Source organism: Lutra lutra, chromosome 7 (genome assembly GCF_902655055.1).
Source record: "Lutra lutra chromosome 7, mLutLut1.2, whole genome shotgun sequence".
Classification (NCBI taxonomy): Eukaryota; Metazoa; Chordata; class Mammalia; order Carnivora; family Mustelidae; genus Lutra; species Lutra lutra.
The window spans coordinates 115,392,824-115,409,180 of record NC_062284.1 but is presented as its reverse complement, the minus strand read 5'-3'; the positions used below and the strand labels follow the sequence as shown (position 1 = coordinate 115,409,180).

At 42.6% G+C, this 16,357-nt stretch overlaps 1 protein-coding gene across 3 annotated transcripts in view; it reads left to right on the top strand.

The window, feature by feature from the left end:
• The first annotated feature begins 6,369 nt into the window (after positions 1–6,369).
• DCAF5 (DDB1 and CUL4 associated factor 5) overlaps positions 6,370–16,357 on the top strand; it is a 102,963-nt gene continuing 92,975 nt past the window's right edge. Inside the window, exon 1 of one of the 3 annotated variants that reach the window (XM_047735819.1) lies at positions 6,370–6,974. In XM_047735819.1, coding sequence (XP_047591775.1) covers positions 6,761–6,974 — 214 coding nt within the window. In that variant the 5' untranslated portion in view covers positions 6,370–6,760. The remainder of the gene's footprint in view (positions 6,975–16,357) is intronic. The other 2 variants (XM_047735818.1, XM_047735820.1) reach the window with 2 other exon arrangements.

Here is a 16,357-nt window from a genome sequence, read left to right as displayed (position 1 = left end):
GATGATTTTGTCAAGGAAACTTCAAATATACAAAACCCAGATGGTTGGTATAGAATAGCGCAGAAAATGTCACTGAGTAAATACCAAATGAATAATCCTGGCCATTGAGAATTTTTGTCCACTTTCACTCCATAAAGGTTATTTCAAACTAGATTTCATTCATCATGAAGAATTATGCATGGCAAACTTGAACCAAAAGTTTGGAAAGTAAGTTGGAATATGATTTAAAAATTTTAGTAACAACTAATACTCTGACTTTACTGAATTCAAGTAATACACAGCCTGGGAATTCATTTCAAGATCTGTAAAAATGCCCCCCTTCAAAAAAAGAATTAGAAATCAATAAACAGAGGGAAATTTGGGAAATTTGCAAATGTGTAGAAACTATACGCTCTTAAATAATCAAAGAGTCATGGAAGAAATTAGGGAAATTAGAAAACACTTTGAGGGGTGCCTGGCTGGCTTGGTCGTTAGGTGTCTGCCTTTGGCTCAGGTCATGATCCTGGGGTCCTGGGATAGAGCCCTCCATCGGGCTCCCTGCTCAGCGGGAGGCCTGCTTTCTCCCTCTGCTGCTCCCCTCGTTTGTGTTCCCTCTCCCATCTTTTCTGTCAAATAAATAAATAAAATCTTAAAAAGAAAAAAAGAAAACACTTTGAGATGAATGAAAACACACAACATACAAAAATTTATAGGATGTAGTTAAAACAGTGCTTAAATAGAAGTAAATAGCTATAACATCTACATTAGAAATAAAGATCTCAAATCAGTAACAACCCCTCCAACTTAAAAAGTTAGAAAGAGACGGGCACCTGGGTGGCTCAGTCGTTAAGCATCTGCCTTTGGGTCAGGTCATGATCCAGGGCCCTGGGATCCGCTGCATCGCATGGCGTCGGGTTTCCTGCCTGGCCGGAAGCCTGCTTCTCCTTCTCCCACTCTCCCTACTAGTGTTCCCTCTCTCACTGTGTCTCTTTCTCTTCATCGAATAAATGAGTAAAATCTTTGTAAAAAAAAAAAAATCATACAATGTGAATAGAACTATAACAAGTAAAGAGATTAAATCAGCAATCAAAACCTTCCCACAAAGAAAAGGCCAGGTGATGTCCCTGGTGAATTCTACCAAATGTTTATTTTTAAAAAATTATTTTTAGGGGAACCTGGGTAGCTCAGTAGGTTAAAGCCTCTGCTTTCAGCTCAGGTCATGATCCCAGGGTCCTGGGATGGACCCTCACATTGGGCTCTCTGCTCAGCGGAGAGCCTGCTTCCCTTCCTCTCTCTCTGCCTGTCTCTCTGCCTGCTTGTGATCTGTCAAATAAATAAAATCTTTAAAAAATATATTTTAAAATAGCTTTATGTATTTATTTATTATTTTTTAAATAAGAATTTTTTTTTTAAGATTTTAAATTTATTTATTTGAGAAAGAGTGAGAAAGAGTGAAGGTGGGGGGGGCGCCTGGGTGGCTCAGTGGGGTAAGCCGCTGCCTTCGGCTCAGGTCATGATCTCAGGGTCCTGGGATCGAGTCCCACATCGGGCTCTATGCTCAGCAAGGAGCCTGCTTCCCTCTCTCTCTCTGCCTGCCTCTCTATCTGCTTGTGATCTCTGCCTGTCAGATAAATAAATAAAATCTTAAAAAAAAAAAAAAGAGTGAAGGTGGGGGTAGGGGGGGTGGGGTGTGGCAGAAGGAGAAGCAGGCTCTCTGCCAAGCAGGAATCCAGATGCAAGGCTCTATCCCAGGACCCTGAGATTATGACCTGAGCCAAAGGCATATGCTTAACTAACTAAATCACCCAGGCACCCCTATTTATTTAGTTTTAAAGTAAACTCTACCCCCAACGTGGGGCTTGAACTCATGACCTGAGAGCAAGAGTCACATGCTCTATTGACTAAGCCAGTCAGATGCTCCCCTACCAAATGTTTAAAAAAGAATTAATGCTAATCCTTCACGAACTCTTCCAAAAAAAAATAGAGGATGGACTTCCCAACTCATTCTATGCGGCCAGTATTTCCCTGATCCCAAAACCAGACAAAGATATCATCAGAAAACTAAAGACAAAAATCTTCAACAAAATACTAGTAAAGTGAATCCAGCCACATATAAAATGGATTAAATACCATGATCAAATAGGATTTATCTAGGAATGAGAGATTGGTTTAATGAAATCAATCAACATAATATAACAAAGGAGGAAACCATATGATCATCTCAATAGACAAAGAAAAAGCATTTGAAAAAATCTAACACCTTTTCATATAAAAACATTCAACAACTTGGAATGAAAAGGAATTTCTGCAATTCCTGTAAAGGAATCACATAAAACCCACAGCTAACATACTATTTAGTGGTGACTAAAAGGCTAAAAGCTTCCCCCTAATATGTGATATAAGCCGCCAAGATGTCCACTCTTACTACTTCTATTCAACATTGTACCCAAGGTTCCAGCCAAGGCAATTGGGTAAGAAAAAGAAATAAAAGGCATCTGGATTGAAAAGGAAGAATTAAAACTATTTCTATGAGTCTATGACGTGGTCTTGCATATAGAAACTGAGAAACACAAAAACTATTAGAGCTAATAAATTGGTGAAGCAGGTTTGCAGGATATAAGGTCAATATACAAAAATCTATTGCGTTTCTATTTACTGCAATTCAATGGGGGAAGAACAGTCTTAAAAAAAAAAATACTGCTTAGACAACAGGATCTCCACATGCAAAAGAATAAAGTTAGACCCCTACCTCACACTATATAAAAAGTTAACTTGGGGCACCTGGGTGGCTCAGTTGGTTAAGCAGCTGACTTTGGCTCAGGTCTTGAACTCTGCATCCTGGAATGGAGCCAGGCTCCCTGCTCAGCGGGGAATTTGCTTGAGGATTCTCTCCCTCCCTCTGCCCCTGCCCCAGCTCACTCTCTCATATACACTGTAAAATAAATATGTCTTGAAAAAAAAAAGTAACAAAATGGGTCATAGACCTAAATGTAAGAGTTAAAACTATAAAATTATATCTTCTGATCCTATAGATCTTGTTGGAGGAATTTTTATTTAGATTTTTTTTCAAAATTAAAATTGACTGCTGTCTATTTGAAATGGCCAATAAATAACATCCTTTAAAATTTAAATGACAGCCAAATTATATGTATAGTTAGGGCATTGATCTTTGTCTGAATTAATATCTCTTATCTATGAGTAGTTTATTTTTATTTTAGAGTTGAAAATGTTTTTAAGCAAAACGTTTCTGAGAATGTTAGTTTCCATATGTAGCTCTTAATAAGCTAGAATTTAGTAAATATGTGAGCAGGGGCTTAGTCTTTTTTTTTTTTTTTTTTTTTTTAGAGCATTTCCTTAGCATCTAGTCAGTTTTTAAAGATCTTTTTACCCTTCCTTCAGTGATATTGGCTCAAACAAAATAGAAGCTAAAGAACAAATGAATTTCTGGGAACTCTATGTTTGATCAGTATTCTTCTGATGGTGGAGCAAGGAGTAATGGTTCCCATGTTAAGTAATTTCCATATCTTGGTTTTTCCAGAATGAGTTTTCAAAACAATGTTCTTCCAGAATGAAATTCAAAATGGTGTCATTATGTAGGAGTTTCTGGGCCTAGGTGAGAAAAATATGAATTTTCCACTCTTTTTCCCTTTCCCGGTACATTCTATGTAGTGGATAGATTATCCAAGAGTCCAATTTCATTCCCTATTTTTAAGTTAAGTACACTGGACTTTTCACTATAAATGCCTGTATCAGAAAGGCCAACCTCATATGATCACTGAAGTTGATTAAATGTTAAACAGTTATGTATAATATTAGTTTGCAATAAATGACACAAGAGACCATGTTAAATTCGTAATAAAAGCAAATAGATATCATGGGGCTTGATCTTTTGAAGCTGGATTATATTATAGGTAGGGCTGCCAGATTTAGCAAAAGATACAGGATGCTCCAATTTGATTTGAATTTCAGATAAACAATGAATAATTACTTTAATATAAGTATATTCTGAATATTGTACAGAAAATATATATGCTAAAATTGCTGTTTTTCTGGAATTCATATTGAAGTGGGCATCCTGCATTTTATCTGGCAACCCCAATTATGGGACAATGAAGAGAGAGATTTTATGCATTCTCCTTACAAAAAGCTGCCCAGACCAGCAGTAGGAGATAAACAGACTGAGTGGTCCTACATTTCTGTTCTGGTTGGTCACTGAACAGTTAAGGAAGTTTCTAGCAAAGTCCTAGAATTGGGCTGGCTTGTGATCAGATCCTTGTCTATTTTTAGGCTGCGGTAAATGGGACAGTTATTCCAGGGATTGGGGAAAAGCAAGTCACATTTAAAGTTGTGGAGAAAAGGTATATGTTTAAAGAGGGGAGAGCTTGAGAGTGTGTCATATATTGCCACAGTAAAGGCCACTTCAACCACATCATCACTGTGTCCATCTCTCCCCTTGCAAGCAAATAAGGTAGGTATAAATGATGTCTTGTTGATCTAGAAGGTGCCAGATGACTTCTGTTTTTGAATATGTGGATTGACTGTGTTAAGCAAAGGAACAGTGAGATAGGAAACTGGCCTTGAAATCATCTCCACTGGAATGAAGTACAGATATCTCAAACTCAATCCTTCTATAACAGAAGTCATTACCTTCCCTTCCATATTCTTCCCCACTCCTTAAGTTCATTCAAATATTCAACAAATATTCAAGTGGTCCCTGAGTGCCAGGATGTACTGACTCTGGACATAAGAAACACATGGTCCCTCTCTGAGAGCTTACAGCAGAGTCAGGGACAGTCTGATAAAATCACAAAAATAAATGTTTAATTACACATTATGATATTGCTATGAGGAAAAGATGTTGGGGGGCATCTGGGTGGCACAGTTAAGTGAAGGACTCTTGGCTTCAGGTCAGGTCATGATCTCAGGGGCCTGGCATTCAGCCCTGCTTTGGGCTCTAAGCTCAGCATGGAGTCTGCTTGAGATTCTCTCTCTCCCTCTGCCCCTCCCGTTCGTGCTGTCTCTCTCTTTCTCAAATAAATAACATCTTTAAAAAAAAAAAAAAAGATGTTGGGTGCTAAAAAATCATTCATCAAGCTGGTATACAACTACTGATCTTTATGGGGGCTATTATAACGAATAAACACAATGAAGCATCCTGAGAACAAAACTTTTTAAAAAAGATAGCACTAGACATTTTCCTATTTAGGAAAATAATCTCCATTAAAACCATAATTCCTCAAATTTGGTGACTATCTAAGCTATCAAATAACATTTGCTATTATGTTGACTTTTAAACACTTAATTGCATATGTTATTGGTATGATTAACCATATTGCAAAAAGTAGGAGTAGGTTATTTTGCCTGATGGGTGTCCTCTTCCGTGTTCAGCCCACCTTTGACGGGTGTCTACTCAACCGCCCCTGTGCCATCTCTGATACAGAGGATGCAATTCCTGCTAAATTGAAAAGGCGAAACAGACACCTGCCTGTTTTAGTAGCCGACCATGGTTTCTTTCAACGACAGAGGATAGCTTCTGGCAAAACTACAACACGCAGACAGGGGGACTTTTACTGCATCTGGTAGAATTCCAAAGCACTTAACACCCAGTCTTCTTGCTGGGGTCAACAGGGAGGCTCGCGGTCTACTGTAGTGCAGCTACTTCTGGCCTGCAACACAGCTGCTGGTTAACAGCTGTACAGCGTCAGGGCTCCACACTCAAGACCTTGAAGAGCTCACTGCACCCAATTAAATAACATATATTGCTGTTTTCGGGTAAAGCTTCTTGTGTCTTGCGAATGAATGTACCTAGAACTAAAGGACAGAACGTACTTTGTTTCTCGGAGCTTTCTCAACTCAGTTTGGGCAATTTTCGCCTTCCTTATTAAGACCCCCGCCCCCAACCCCTTCCCATATACCACTCTCACTATCTACTAGACGAACTGTATAGCCTTTTTACTGAATGGCTGTAGGAAGGGAGAACTGAACGGGGGGGCGGTGGGGTGGGATGCGGGGAATATTAAAACATTTACTTGGTAGGGGAGGGACGGGTGCACTCACAAAACCCCTAAGCGGCCTTACCCCGTGTCCAGCCCTAACTCCAGGTTCCCTTTCCTTGGACTGGGCTCGGGGGGAGTGGGGGAGGATGAGACGAACCCCGGGCGGTCCTCCACCCCTCCGCCACCCCCGGGCTGCATTCTCCCCACCGAAAAAAAGAGGAGCGGGGAGCCGACCTCGCCCCGACGCCAGGCCCGCGGGTGGGGAAGGAGCGCCGGCGGCCGGGGGAGGAAGGCGAGCCCGCAGCCCGGCTACCGCTCTGATTGTTACGCGCCCTCAACTTCACAGAGTGCGGCACTCAGGGGGCGCAGCGCTGGGAGGAGCTGCGGCGGGAAAGCCGCGCCGCCGCCCGCGGTCTCCAGGCCAGCCGCCCGCGTTCTTCCGGCCAGCAGCCCGCGGCGGGGGAGGGGCAGCCGCCGCCCGCGTTCCCCGGCACCGGCGGCCGGCGGAAGGGCCGCGCGTCGCGGAAGCGCGGCCGCAGCTGAAGATCAGCTGCTGGAGGAGGCGGAGGAGAGGGAGGAGCCTAAGGGGGGAAAGGGAGGGGTGGGACCCTCAGGAAGCCGCGAACGCCACCGAGTGTCTGCACACCTCGCTCCGTCTGCCATGGCTGGTTAAAGAACCATCCGGATCGCAGCGCGGGGGGAGGGTTGGGTGGGGGGAGAGCGGCGGCCGCGCGTGAGGCCAAGGGAGGGGCGGCGGCGCGAGCGGCGGCGGCGGCGGTTCCAGCATGAAGAGGAGAGCTGGCCTGGGGGGCAGCATGAGGTCAGTGGTGGGCTTCTTGTCCCAGCGGGGCTTGCATGGGGACCCCCTGCTCACTCAGGACTTTCAGAGGAGACGCCTGCGAGGCTGCAGAAACCTCTACAAGAAGGACCTCCTCGGCCACTTCGGCTGTGTCAATGCCATTGAATTCTCCAACAATGGAGGCCAGTGGCTGGTCTCAGGTAAATCAACCCCCTTCCCCGCCCCGCGCCTCCCGGCCCCCTTCCAACCTCCCCTTTCGCTCTCCCTCGCCACCCTCCTTCTCCCCTCTGCCCCCACCCCCTCCCTCCTCAACCCCTCTTCTGCGGTGGGAAGGTTTGGTGTCAAATTCAAACCCTTGCAGGGGAGGGAGGGGAAGGAGAGGATGTCTTCTGTTTAAAAAAAAAAAAAAAAAAAGACCTAAAATGGTTGACAGGTCCTTAATTCGCTTTATCCCAAGTGCAAAGTGATCTCTCCTGATGACTGCCCTGGAAGTGTGGGTCGGGGATGGGGGGGGGGGGGGGGCGAGATTACCGCCTGACAAAGTTTGATGGGAAACTCTTGCTCGGTGTACTTTAAAAGGTGCGGGGGGCATTTTGGGGATTCGGAGGGGGAGGAGGCCGAGGCGCGCCGGAGGCCAGGGGGAGCTCGAGTCCCTGGCGCCGGCGTCCGGGAGAAGGGGCCTTGGGGCTGGGGGCCGGGCGGTGACAGGGCTGGCCGCCGAGGGGTCGGGGGCCGCGACTCGGGGGGCTGGCTGGGTGAGCGAGGAGAGGAGCCGGGCGGGTAGCTGTTGGCCGCCCCCCGGTCGGCGCCCTGAGGGGCCCGGCTCCATCTCCCCTTTGCTGTAGTGGCCTCTTCCGCGTCGTGTTTTTCTTACGGTGTGGGCAGTGCTGGGGGCTCTGGAGGCCACGGGACACCGGCCAGAACTTGAACGCGTAACTTGTGAGGCGGGGGGTGGTGGGTGGGCGACCCCCAGAGACTTGTTGGCTGCAGCCCCCCGCCCGCACCCCCCTTGCCGGCCGCTGCCGTTGCAGGTGGTCTCCGCGCCTCCTCCCTCCCGCCCAGCTGGGCTCGGCTGCCCCCGGGCTCCCCCTCTGGTGTGGGGAAAGTGGCGAAATCGAGGCCGGGGCTCCGGCCCGGCGGTGTAGGCCTCGCTCTCCCGGGGCTCCTAGCGACAGGCAGCTGAATCGATAGCCTATTGCGCCCGGGGAGGCCCGGGCCGGGCGGGCCGCGGCGACAGCTGCCCCGGGGGAGGTGCGCCTGCTGCCCGCGGGGGCGCTCGCCGCCGCCGCCCTCCTCCCGGGGGGTCTCGGGCCCCAGGTGGGCGACTGGGGATGGGGTCCGCCGGGCGACTCCCCGAAAGCGGTTGAAGGGGAGGAGGGCGAAGACGGCTCGCCTTCTACCCTGCTCTGTCCCTTCTCCTGCGTTGAGAGGGAGGAAGCGGGAGCCCAGCGCTGGACGTGGCGCTTCGCTTCACCCAGGCCAGTCCCCGAATGGTTTTCTAATTTACGTCAGTGGGCAGCTGGCCAGAAACTTCTGCGATCATGGCAAAGCATCCGTCTTCATCGCCAGTAACAGTCGGAAGTGGCACGGGCGTACAGTCCAATTTAGGGGTAGCAGAGATAAGACTTGTGTGATCTTTTCACGATAAACCTTCTGGGGTTTCTCCAGAACTCACTTGACTTTTCCACCCTAGATCGTTTTCTCTTTGACTAGGTAGATGTTGGCCCTAGATCATCCGCTGAAGAAACCTGATATTCTACTTCAAGGCATACCCCAAACAAAAGCTTCCTTCCCCAACACTGCCAAAAATTCCGAGGGCAGAAATGGGGAAGATCTCTTTAGAGAGCTCACCGTTTTTTGTTTTTTTTTTTTCCTTCTGTATTTATTATACTCTAGTCTCCTTAACAGACTGATGTTTTCCAACAGAGATGTCCCCAGACACAAGGAAATTCTTCTACTTGGTGAGGGAATTTGGGGGGTACTCTTACAGGCTGAACTAATTACGGTACAGTCATACGTTTCCCGGCTTAACACTTTTTAAAAATAACAGATTTATTAAGATATAATTTACATGCCTTCCAACTCACCCAGTTTAACTTAACACTTTTGAAGAAACACTGAAATGTTGTCTCTATTCTCAATAAGTTAACCCTTTTTCAGGACCTTCCCCTGTGTCTCAAATGAACCCCTTTTTCTCTAGTCTTGCCCAGTTAATTTATCTTAATTGTAGTCCTATAGAAGAGGAGAGTCCTTTCCACAGGGCAGGCTCTGGCAAACCTCCTGATTTCAGGCATTTATTTCCTTATTTTTCTAGGCCTGAGTTGCCCATCTCCATCATTACTTTCTGGGTTTCAGTTTTCTTCGCTCCTTCCTTACTCCTCCTCCTTCCCCTCCACACTTCCTCTAGCTCAGTCCTTCCTGTTTCCTTTTTATCTACTTCTGTGCTTGTTCCTAGTCCCTGGAACAGGACCCTGAGCCCCCCCCCCCCCCCCCCCAGCTCCGATACTTAGCTTTTCTTTCTTATTTCCTGAACAAAAACTTTTGGTTAAAAGCCTTTAGCTATTCATCTTCCATTATCAGTACAACTTATGCTAACAAAAATTTCCTCCTGTTTGCTTCAGATAAGGAAGCCCCCTCTGGGATTCATAAATACACCTTAACTTGTTAAAGCTAATTGAATATTGTTCTGGGAAGTCCTTCAATAATCTTCCCCAATTTAAAACTATTTAAAGTGTCAGGTTTACATATTCTCTTATCTGTCATTGTCCTTTAGCGGTTAACACCAGGGGAGAGGCTCTTAGGATTTTGAGGCTAATGCTCTGTATCCCTTATATTTTACAATAATGTGGTGGGAGGCCAGACTCTACGATGGTAATGAAATTACCTTTATGCATTTTGTTGTCCTTGTATCTTGTCTGGATTGGTTAAAGACTTTAGAAAGCTGTGAGTAAAATGATAGTATGTTCATAGTTTGTTCACTGTTTTTATTTCCTAAATGTTTGGGCAGGCTCACATTTCTTGTAACTGACACATAACTATTTGGCAGAATTAACTTCTACCTAGGGCAAAAATATTTGCATGGTTCCTGTGGCCTTGTAAAATGTGGTTTGTTAAGGATACATCATTGCTGTTTTGTTCTAACAGCTGGCCCCTTTGCCAGGGCACAATGAGGCCAGCAGATACTAAGAGTAAGCCAGAGAAAATCAGGAAGGAGAAAAGGTGTTCTGCTGGGCAGTGAGACTGTGACAGCAACAAGTGGGAGGATTTTTTTTTTTTTTAAACATTAAAATACTTTTAACTTAAAAAGTGTTTTTCTTTATTGTTGTTCAGAAAAGGGCATTACTTTGCTATCCTGTAAGGCAGTGGGGGGTATAGCATATACATGGTTGAAATCACTGTTGTGTCATTTAATGTGTGACCTTGTAGTCAAGTTGCTAAGCCTCTCTGGGTCTGCTTCCTGATGTACCAGCACTTACCTGAAGGGCTCTTGTGAGAATTACATTAGGTAAAGTTTAGGTTTGTGAGCTAAAACAGTGTGACCTGTCTCTCAGAGAAAATGCTGAGCTTGTTTTCCTTCCCTTTGGTACTTTTAACCTGTGATGTTATTAGCTGACACTTGTTCTTAACAGTATTGGTAACAGACCTGTGCAAATGGGGCAGACAGAATAGTTTTGTGACTTTTTGATGTGTAATGAAAAGGCACAAGGTACGTTGAAGTACTACTCATAAGAGATCCTACCAACATCAAGGAATTTATGCCAGAACACGTATTTGTGGGATATCCTGGGTTTACCCTTTAAGTCTTTGGTTGCATCTAATAATACTATTTTCCCTGAAATTGATATTTAAGACTAATTGATAATGAGAACCTGTAGAACTAGCAGATTAATAACCCATTAGTATGAAGTTTTAAGTTTCAGTGAGAGATTATGATCTCTTTCTTGATGCTTATGACTAAATGTAGGAAAAGCACCTTCAGAAGTTTTTCCAATAGCATCTGTACCTGTACTGTTTCAGCGTTAGTTAATAGGAGTTGTGCATGGGGAGAAACATTTAACTATATCTACTTGGTCATAATATTTATAAGTGATAAGTTTATAAGTTTAGTTCTATTTCTGTTTCATGTAGGTCTCTGACTTTATTATCATAAGTTAGGTAGCGATTAATAGCATGAATTCTGGAGTCAGGCCACCTGGGGGTGAATATCAGCTATTTGCTAACTGGGTTACCTTTGTTAAGTCACTCACTCTCCGATTCCTCAGCTATATATTAAGAGCAGTAATACCCCACAGGGTTGTGGTGAGGACTGTAGAAATAACACTTGTTAAGTTCTTAGCACCAGAGCCTAGCCCCTGCTTTTGCTCTGGTTGCTGTTGCTGCAAAGCTTTGTATGGTTATTTAGCTTGACCCTCACCAAAAGCTTTTAGGAGATTGACACTTTCAATATCTAACATTTATTTGCGTGTAGGACTTTCAATATCTAACATTTATTTGTGCATAGGACCGTACAATGTGAAAAATTGAGAAAGCTCTCAATGAGATGAACTGTTAAAAATGCTTTATAAGGGGTGCCTGGGTGGCTCAGTGGGTTAAAGCCTCTGCCTTCAGCTCAGGTCATGATCCCAGTGTCCTGGGATTGAATCCCGAATTGGGCTCTCTGCTCAGCGGGGAGCCTGCTTCCCCTCCTCTCTCTGCCTGCCTACTTGTGATCTCTGTCAAGTAAATAAAATCTTAAAAAAAAAAAAATGCTTTGTAAATAAGCTTAACCCCAGTATTCTCATCAAAGCGTATTTTTAAACATCAAATAATAGCTGTGGTAATAACCGTATGCTCGATTTGAACCTATCAATTAATGATCATTCCTGTTTCCCAATCGCTAATTCTGTCAATTTTATGGAATCAGTTTTTTTGTCAGTTCATCTAAGAGCATGTTATCTACAGGTAAAGTGTTTGGCTTTAGCCAGTGGAATAAAGTTTTAGCCTTATTAGAACTTCTCATGTGTTTAGTTGGAATGAATTTGTTGGTCTAGTGGTTAGTTTATCAGGAAAAATATGGCTAGTGGTAGGGCAGATTTGTGACTTGAAAAAGCTTTCATAGTACATACATTTCAATAAGGGGATTAGGGAATCAATTATTGGATTTTCTTCTGGGCCTTTCTATTTACCCATAATCCATTGCTGTGAAGGTGTTAAATTTTATCTTTTGGTCTATCAATTAATTCAACAAATAGTTTTTGAGTGCATAGTTTATAAAGCAGAAGCAATTAGAACAGAAATGATCAATCAGGTATAAACCATGCTCTTAACCTTGCATTTTAGGAACATTTACTTACCATCTGTAAGAGTCCATGGCCCTTTAAAAAATGTTTCCCCTCTGCTTTATGATACTTTAGAGGATACCTGATTTTTCTCTGGTTTGCTGGACTTATTATAGCAAATAATCCTCTTGTTTATGAGTTTTAGCGGGAAAGGAAGGGCTCGTTAGAGATGGCCTTGGAAGACATTGCTATGATGAATTACAGAGATCGTGTCATAAGGATAAGGTAACATGGATATTTATAGATGCACATTATTTTTCCCACTTGTTCTTCAGTCAGCTAATTGATATCTATCAGAGATTGGCAGATTTAGAATTATGCCTAGGTTTGTCACTTCTATTTTAAAATAAGCTAGTGAGGGGGCGCCTGGATGGCTCAGTCATTAAGGGTCTGTCTTTGGCTCAGGTCATGATCCCGGGGCCTTGGATGGAGCCCTGAGCCCTGTATCAGGCTCCCCGCTCAGCGGGAGACCTGCTTCTCCCTCTCCCACTCCTCCTGCTTGTGTTCCTCTCTTGCTGTCTCTCTCTCTGTGTCAAATAAATAAATAAAATCTAAAATAAAATAAGCCAGTGAGGTTGAACTGATGACCCACCAGTTTTATTACACATTATTAGTACAGCAAAAAGTTGTCTTTGTGTTCTGTATTGTTCAAAGGATCATCACTGACTTAACTTAATGCCAGTGTGTTTTTTATTTTACTAAGAGTTTCTAAGAGGAGCAATAGCCCTCAGTTATGTATCCTGGGGACGACACAAGTGCTCATTCACCGATTATTGTTAGATTTGGTTGTAAAGTGCAGTTGGAATCCTTTAGATCAGGGAAGCTTTACTGACCAGTAGAACTTGAAACACAGATAGATGCTGCCTTCTGAATTGTGAGTTAAGAAGTAGTTTCATTTATCTTATGCATTGAGCCAAGTGAAGGTCACTTCTATTTGTTAATAAACAGCACTTAATTTTAATTTTTTTCTTTTTTATGGTTTCAAGAAAGAAATAATTGCTTTTCTTATTGTTTTAGTCTGAATTTAGATACTCAAGGGTAGTATTAAAGCCTTTTAAAATTAAAGGAACTAAAACCCTAATTCAAATGAAGATTGTGTAGCTTAAGAGGGAATCAGTTCTATTTTCAATTTTTGGTAACCCACATAAGTATTGTCTCTTAACAGTTAAAGAACTGAATATTTATCTGTTAAGATTAACCTCAGATTATTGTGAGAATGTGAAATTACATTTCTTTTCTACTTGATTCTCTGTTGTGTTTAAAATTTTGATTTTAAGTTATAAGGGTTAGGTTACTATTTGCCTGTGGATATGTAAGCTGATTTTAAGTGATCTTTGAATAAATAAATGGAAAAGTTAAACAGCATATATAAAATATTTTTAATGAATTTATTGCTTAAGGTGAGGTTAAAATTTTTAAAAGTCAATGTAAAGAAAAATAATGGTGAATGTGTTACATGGATATGGCAGAAATCAAAAGTTGATTGAGATTGACTGAAGCTCGGGAAGTACTGCATTAGGTAGTCTTTTTTGTATCTTCTTTCTTCCTCATTGAATCAGAGAGAAGGAAAGATCTTCATATTATGGAAAGGGGAATGGAAAAGTAGAAAGATGACTTGCCCGGAGCTGCCTTGTTAGTATTTGGCAGTCCGCAGGTCAAGTAGGGCCCATTGCTCTGAGGCATGTGCTGTTTCTGAGTTGCCTTTTTATATTTTTCTTTCCCTTTTCTTATAGGGTAATTTACCTTTTCTGAATCTTTTAAAAATTGAAAACTGAAAAATGAGCAATTTCTGAGCGCATGTGCAACTCTAGTTGCTCCTCTTAGATGATTAATTATATTTCTGTGTTTTGCTGTAAATAAAGTTAACTTGTTCCACACAGGTATCTTATGTTTATGTTTATTTGTTCATTAAAAATATTTAATGGGAATATACTGTGTGTGCCTCTTTAATCTTAATTAGTTTATAATGTATGCCAGGCTCTCTGCTAAGCACTAAATATGTTTTATTTGCCGCTTGGAGAATAGCCAGTATTATCTATGGCCTAGTCATTTGCAGGTTTTGTATTCATTGTCATAGCTAGGTGCTAAAAAAATCAAGACAGGACACCGATCAATGAGTGCTGAGGGTTCTGTAATGCAGAGAACAGGTAGGGCATTGGTGGAAGAATAGATATCGGAATTCATTGTTTCTGGTTAAAATGAAGTGAAATCTAATTCTAGGGATGAAAAAAGGTTATTACCTTGGCCTGTTACCTTGGTCTTTGTAGGAAATTTGGTTCCAGTAGCTGCTTCCGAAGTTTTTGTTTTTTTTCAGCTTTAATACTTATTAGTCACTGCTGCCAACATAAGCCTCCCAGAACTTAACTGTCATGATCACACATCTGCTGCTGATCCCTCAAAAAAATCTACAGTGCTCCCCAGAGTATACCAAATTAAATAGGAATGCCTTACCTGATGTTCATCTGAGACATTGCTGTTCACAAAGATAAATGTTAAACAAAAAATAGCTAATTTTTGATCATGTCGTTCATTTATCACATATTATTTGGGGGTGTTTCCTATGTCAGGCACATTTATGTATGTGACCACATTTAATACTTAACCTTACCAACGGTAGGGTTAGTGCTGTTATCCTTATTTTACATATGAAGAAACTGAGGCACAGGGAAGTTAAGTGACTTCCAAGGCTCATGTAGTTTGTGGTAGAGCTGGATTTGCAGCCGGAGTCTGCTGGAGCAGCTGAGATATGCTGACTATGAAATTTTTAGACTGTTCTGTAGGCTCTGACTTTTCCCCAACATTCTCTTCTCTTGCTATCACACTTTGCTAGCTGCTTTTCCCTCTGCTTTTGTGTAAATGAAGAAAGGGGTATAGCTGTGGGGATAGATCAGTGGGCTTCAAGCCAGTAAGCATAGTTCTAGTCATAGCTACCATATACACCCCTCCATCAGAACTCTCTTAGTGCTAGAAATCACTTCACCTAGACATTGGTCTTGACAGTCATCTAAAGTCTCCTTCTTCCTTATGCTTTGTGTGTTTACACTTGCTTACATAAACCATGTAACTTCACACTGGGTTAAACTTTACCTGCTTTAGCGAAGTGTAATTAGGAGTGGGTTTTTTCTGGTTACCAGTTTGGTTCCTCTTCTCCATTAGCCCAACCAAAAATACAAACAACATACATGACTCATACTGTTTACTGAGCCTGTAATTTGAGTTTGATATCTCCTGAAAGCATACTGGTTGAGTACATTTGCCTGATTTTATCCAAAAGAAATAGGTGTCTCCTCATAAGGACATAGATGAGTAACGATAAAGTGCTTTTTGGAAGAAGTTTAAACAGTGTAATATGGGATAATTTGCCCAGAGAATACTAGTAAGTCATTTGGAAGTACATTGGCACAGACACAATACCAACAAAGGAAGGTATGACTCTTAGACCAAATGATAAGCCTGTTTAATCCTTAGTGAGCTTAACTAGAATGTTTTGCAAATAAAATTTACTTCTGTCACCAGCAACTACACTTTGCTTCTGTGAAAAAGAAGGCATTTCCTTTCCAAGGTTATTCACAGATTACGTTAACAAGGAGGGTTAGAATCCACTTGCTCTTCACATCAGTTATCCTAAGTCAGGAATTCAGGGAAAGACTTGACAACAGCAGTTTGTCACTTTCGTTATCTGCTCTCCCCATACCTTTACAGTCACACTTTCCTTGATACCTTACTCACTCATTGCACTTTGCAGTGTTGATACCCAAGATTCTATCACACACCTCTCAGGATGTAGAATTGACATGCATTGGAGGTCAAGTCCCTGTGCCCTGAGAATTTTTTTCTTATTCTGGCCAATTTTAAAATGGAAGTTACATTCTGGAGGATTGGGGCATGTAAGAATCAATGAGAAAATGGCACCTGAGGAAATTGATAGGTTTATAACAGATCCTAGTAGTGGAGATGTTGGTGGAAAGACTGATTCCCATCTTCCCTTTTGCTTCTGCTTGGCTCCTACCCCTTGATACAGCAAGGTAAAATTACCTTATATAGTTGATAAGGTAACTCTGTAGGTCCCCCGCCTACCTTGCTGTGGTCTGGTCACCTGATAACAAGGTGATCATATATTCTGGTTTACTTGGGACTATCCCAATTTCCCCATTGTGCCAGTACAATTATTAACACTCCTTTCATTCTTAAAAAAAAGTCCTAATTTCAATGGTAAGTTATATTGCTACTAATAATCACCTGAGCTGCCTGGTACTCAAGTAAAA